This window comes from Octopus bimaculoides, chromosome 20 (assembly GCF_001194135.2).
Source record: "Octopus bimaculoides isolate UCB-OBI-ISO-001 chromosome 20, ASM119413v2, whole genome shotgun sequence".
Lineage (NCBI taxonomy): Eukaryota > Metazoa > Mollusca > Cephalopoda > Octopoda > Octopodidae > Octopus > Octopus bimaculoides.
This window is the reverse complement of record NC_069000.1, coordinates 16223507-16228813: the sequence shown is the minus strand read 5'-3', so window position 1 is coordinate 16228813 and position 5307 is coordinate 16223507. Positions and strand designations below refer to the sequence as shown.

At 37.5% G+C, this 5307-nt stretch overlaps 1 protein-coding gene across 4 annotated transcripts in view; it reads right to left on the bottom strand.

Annotated features, from left to right (window-relative positions):
- Window positions 1-1249, bottom strand: part of LOC106880715 (uncharacterized) — a 35924-nt gene extending 34675 nt beyond the window's left edge. The window contains exon 1 of one of the 4 annotated variants that reach the window (XM_014930795.2): window positions 968-1249. In XM_014930795.2, the coding sequence (XP_014786281.1) occupies window positions 968-1016 (49 nt within the window). In that variant the 5' untranslated portion in view covers window positions 1017-1249. Of the gene's footprint in view, window positions 1-196; window positions 502-967 lie in introns of those variants that run through there. The other 3 variants (XM_014930793.2, XM_014930792.2, XM_014930794.2) reach the window with 3 other exon arrangements.
- Window positions 1250-5307: the final 4058 nt, after the last annotated feature.

Here is a 5307-nt window from a genome sequence, read left to right as displayed (position 1 = left end):
TCTCGTCAAACCATAGTCACCGGCTATTAGGGTCTGCCGATACTTATGTAAAGCCATGTTCTGTATGGACGCGAAATCCTGGGTAACTCTATGAACCAGCCGTGACTATCTTTATCTAAATACTTTATTGTCCTATAACTTTAAAATATTTTTCGGGCAGAATTAGCACACGATATGACTAGCTTAACAGCACCACCTGCAAAAGACGTTTCATGATGTTTCATATTATAACCGTTCTATGGGCATCATGCATTTTCAGTAAAGAGTTATTGTTTGCAGAGATACATTCGAGTGTAAATGATTTATTTGGAATTTTTGGAAGATATTCATTCGTTCAGGAAACGTTTGTGTGTTATGAGATCTTTCATTTCCCTTTTGTGTCTTGGCATGATGTTAAGGAAAGACCAGTTGAGATGAAATAGCTATGATGTAACACGAACATGATTTTTGTGGAGGTTAGATTGAAAGGGCTCAGACAATAGTAAGCCAAGACAGTAGCCATTGATATATATTTGAACAACTAGACAAATACAAATGAAACGCCATACGGTTAGAATTATTTCCGCCTCTGTATGTATGTATGTATGTATGTATGTATGTATGTATGTATGTATGTATGTATGCATGTATGCAAAACTTTAGAACACTGTCACGCGACAATGGCTTTAAATGAAGAATCAGTTGAAATATGAAGTAAAAAAAAAACTATTTTTCGTGTGTAATGGATATGCGTTAAACGCTTCTTCGACGAAAACAATATGAAGTATTAGAAAGAAAAAAAACGCAACTGTAATTGACTCTATGTTTACTCTGCACATATTTTCTCGTTTCAGTTACTACTTGCAAACAACATAATAGACATGCACACATACTCACGCCACCCCGATCAAAGTATGTTATCTAACTAGCACAGGAAGATTCAATGTTGTAACTGAAGAAAATGTTATTTTTCCTAGTATTAACTTACAGGCCGAACTGTAAGAAGCCATCATCAGTATCATCATAGCTAACAGCATCGCTGATCTTTATAGAGAAGTATAAAGCAGAAAGAGAAATGATCGTCGGCTTCCAGCAACCAGAAATATTACGAAAAGATGTGTCTGAATCAAAATGTTTAGTCGAAATGGTCAAACACAACAAAAATGGAGAGCAAGAGTACAATATATATATGTATATGTAAGCGTGAATGAGAGGGAGAGTGAAATTTGAAGTGAGCGAGGTTGATAGTGTTCAATCTTTCTGTTACTTTCTTCTCTCTCTCTCTCTCTCTCTCTCTCTCTTCCTCTTTTTCTCTGTCTTTCTCCATCTCTCTCTGTTTCTGTTTGTGTCTCTCCCTCACCCCCCTCTCTCTCTTTCTCTCGCTTGCTCGCTCGTTCTCTGTTGCTTTGAAATGGCAGGTAGAACATATAGCAAACAGTCTAATAGAAAGTAAAGACCGCACGATGCACACACAAACACAAACAAACACACACACACACACACACACACACAGAAGCAAAGAGGGGGAAAGGAAGAGTATGAATTTCAATATATTGACAGAACGAGTGAGGGGAAGTATTGTGATTAAGAAAGAGAGAACGAAAAATGGAAGTGAAAGTGAGAAAGTGAGTAAAGAAGATTGACAGGGAAGTGTTAGAATGAAAGGACATAAAAGACGCCAAGAGAGAAGAGAAGGAGAAAGAGAAAGAGAGAAAAGGAGAAAGAGAAAGAGAGAAAAGGAGAAAGAGAAAGAGAGAAAAGGAGAAAAGTGAGAAACGGTAAAAACATTTTTTTTTTTACTATAGTTGATTGGTATTTTTTCTAATTGATTTTTCAACCCTAGAATCCTCTGGGCCCTGACTGTAGAGGCTGACCTTGCTGCATTAACAACTTCCTAAGATTTGTTCCAACTCGGTTGGTTAATGACAAAATGAATCGGTGTGGATGGTGGTGGTGGTGGTGGTGGTGGTGGTGGTGGAGTAGGGTCATCAGAATTATATCTTGTCCAAGCTTGATCTTTATTGCGGGGAGCTGAGAGCCTTCAGGTTTATATATACTGTCACCGTTCCTTTTTTATTGCAAGGTCACCTAAATAGTTAAGAAGAAAGGCATTTACTTCCGGTACCGAGCATTCGGGGTTGCTGCTACACATATCACCAAGTAACTTAATGGTGCAGCGGTAGAGGTTGGGACTGAAAACGGTACGTTCATTGGTTACTTTCTCTTCGAATTCTATCACACTGTGCTCAGTGACATGCTATCAACTTCTTTCTCAGAATGTTTCATAGCTCTGTTTAGTGGGTTGGTGTTCCCCTTCATTGGATCCTTTGTAAAGCTTCTTGAGAGTTCTCAGTTCGTCTTTTCACAGCTGGATTTTGTTGTAACATATTTCAATGAAGCTCACTCTGGCAAATGCATAGCCAACAATGAGTGCCGTCATTTCCATCAGCCATTTATCAACCGCGCACTTTACTGCTGACCCTCGTTGGTCTACCTATTGTTACTTTATACTCTGTGTTTCCACACATGCTCCCGGCATCCAGTTCCAATTCTTCATACCTATCTCGAAGCGATTTCAGAAAGCTTTTCCCACAAAAAAAAACATAAGATCAATCACTTTATTCAAACCAACTTCAACTCCTTGAAAATCTTTACTTGTACTGTTAAACCGTACAAGAACTATATGCCGAACGTTAGCCATCAGAGCAATTTCAAGACTATCCATTTTGTCTGCCAATGTCTGAGCTTCATATCTTGCTTCAGGTGTATGCTCAAGATCATCTTCAATATCTTTGAGTGCATTTTGGAACTGTATCCATCAACGGTGGCTTCAGTAGCATCAGATCTTGCTGACCAATGTGTTTCTGACAAGGACTTCAAAGTTAGCTCTCTTTTATTGTCTTCCAACGATTTCATTAAATTTGCCCCTCTGTGCGTTGACGCAGAAAAAGAGGTATATAACGTTTGTATGAAACCAAAACAGTTAACAGCTTCAACACAGCAAGAAGCAGCAGCTTGTCCAACAAGATTCAACGAATGAGCAGCACAGGGAATGAAAACTACAGCCGGATTCTTTTCTTTGAGCCTGGCTTGCATTCCTGTATAATGACCGGACATATTACTGGCGTCGTCATAGGACTGTCCCCTGCGGTCTTCAAAATTTATACCCTCTTTTTTTAGGAATTCTAAGAAAGATGCTGCCAGTATTTCCGCTTTGTGGGAAGCAGTTTGCAGGAAAGTTAAAAACCTTTCTATTGACTTACCAGAAATACATAACGCACAATAACTGTTAGTTGGTCAACATGAGCCCATTTTGGTGTTGAATCTACAGAAACTGAGAAATACTTGACAGATTTAAGTTCTGCAACAATATAATTCTTGACATATTTTGCCATCAACAGAACAATTTCTTCGTAGATGGTAGGTGTCAAGTATGGCTACTTACCACTTCCAGGATTGCCAAATATTTTCAAATCGCCCATTAGAAATGGATCAAATTGTGCTATAAGTTTCATAATTCCTAGAAAATTCCCATTATGTTTAGAGCCTATTATCTCTTTACTACCTCTAAATGCCAGACCTCTCTCAGCTAGAAATATTGTCACATCCACAACTCGGCGCAATACTTCAGTCCAATATTTCTTGCTTTCTTGGATTTGTTTTTCCAACTCCTTGTTAACATGAGAAAATTCCCTACATAAGAGGTTGAACTTCAACACAGAATCTCTCTGGCCTTGACTTTGTTCATTTGTTTTCATTTTCTCCTTTGCTTTTTTTCTAATCGTTAAAGCTATCCTCGTTGGAAAATTTGTCACGTTGGCTTGACATCAAGGTGCAGTAAAAGCAATAAACTGCACCTTTCAATCAGCTGTGTAGGAGCCACTTTCTTAAAAGCTGCTCACCATTTTCATGAATTATATAAAACATTGAATTTTTATAATAACGGTAGTGCCCAACCAGTTTATCTTCACCTGATTGATAATGGCGTCGAAATTCTAAGTAAGAACCGGAGTCATTTTTATTTTAACATATGGTTGATTTTGTCTGAAAGAACATAGATACATACTTTTCTCTGGCAGAAAACCACATGGCTGGGTCTGGATCCCATAATGCCGTTTTACTATCCATGACAGTAGGAGATGATGGTTCTTCGTCATCAATATTTTGAGGTGATATGCTCTTCCTGCTTTCTGCAGATGTACTTGGGAGTGCGACTGCTTCCTCACAAGGGACATGTGGTACTGATTCTTCATCATTAGCCTCTGAGTTTTCTTTTATCGAAGCAAAGAAAAATTCTGTAAGGCGTTGTGTCTTTACTAATACAGCAACATTTGTTTTTCATTTTATTATAATTTACAACACTATCTAAGGTTGTCTTTATATAATACCTGTTTGATGTCTTTCTGTTACCTAAACTTTTTCGTTCCCTGTCATGTCTTACTATCTCTCCATTTCCATTCTTTTCCCTCTCTCGGTATTACTTATAGCCAAAGTATCCGGTTCCGCTAGTATGTCTCTTATAGTATCGCATATCATTTATAACCCTATTTCTCCAACCATACTTACTGTTTATTATATCCTCATTAATTCCCCATCAAGACCTACTACTTTTGTCTACCAATTGTGGGACATTACAATTATGATGGTCATACTGTAGAGTTCATGAGTTCATGCAAGATGGATTGTACACTAATTCACTAATTTGGATGTAACTATATTTTGTAGCTCTCACTCTATCCAATGCTTTCTTATAATAACCTGAATTCGACACGAAGACTTCAATGGTCGCAGACAATTTCGACATTCTATGCAAAACGCTATTAACTATAGAGGTTATAATGGCAGAGGGATGATTTGAGAATATTTTAACGTTCTTAAGATTCTCGTTTGGTTTATGGTAAGGTGCATATAATCTTAACATTTCAGCCTGGTACATGTAGAAAAGGAACTGATCTTTAATTGGTTTCCATTGTGACTGATAGAACAAACTTTGCGAAGAATTTAAGCGACATTTTCCTATAACTTTCTAGTTTTGCTACACCACCCCTATCAATGTAAAAGAGAGTGTCATTCCTATATATGTTTTCCTTAATTTGGGAAAAGTAGATTCTAGTTGGAAAAAAGATAGAGACTATGTACTTATAGGTGAAAATTTGTTTTATTATATCTATTTAGATGCATATGCATGGGCACGTATGTACATATATATATTGCACACATACAATCACACACATTCATATAATGTTTTCAGCATCAGAAAACACCGAGCCGTAACTGGAGAAAGCACTCAATGTATAGAGTAGCGTCAAATATTTTATTTCCGGGAAA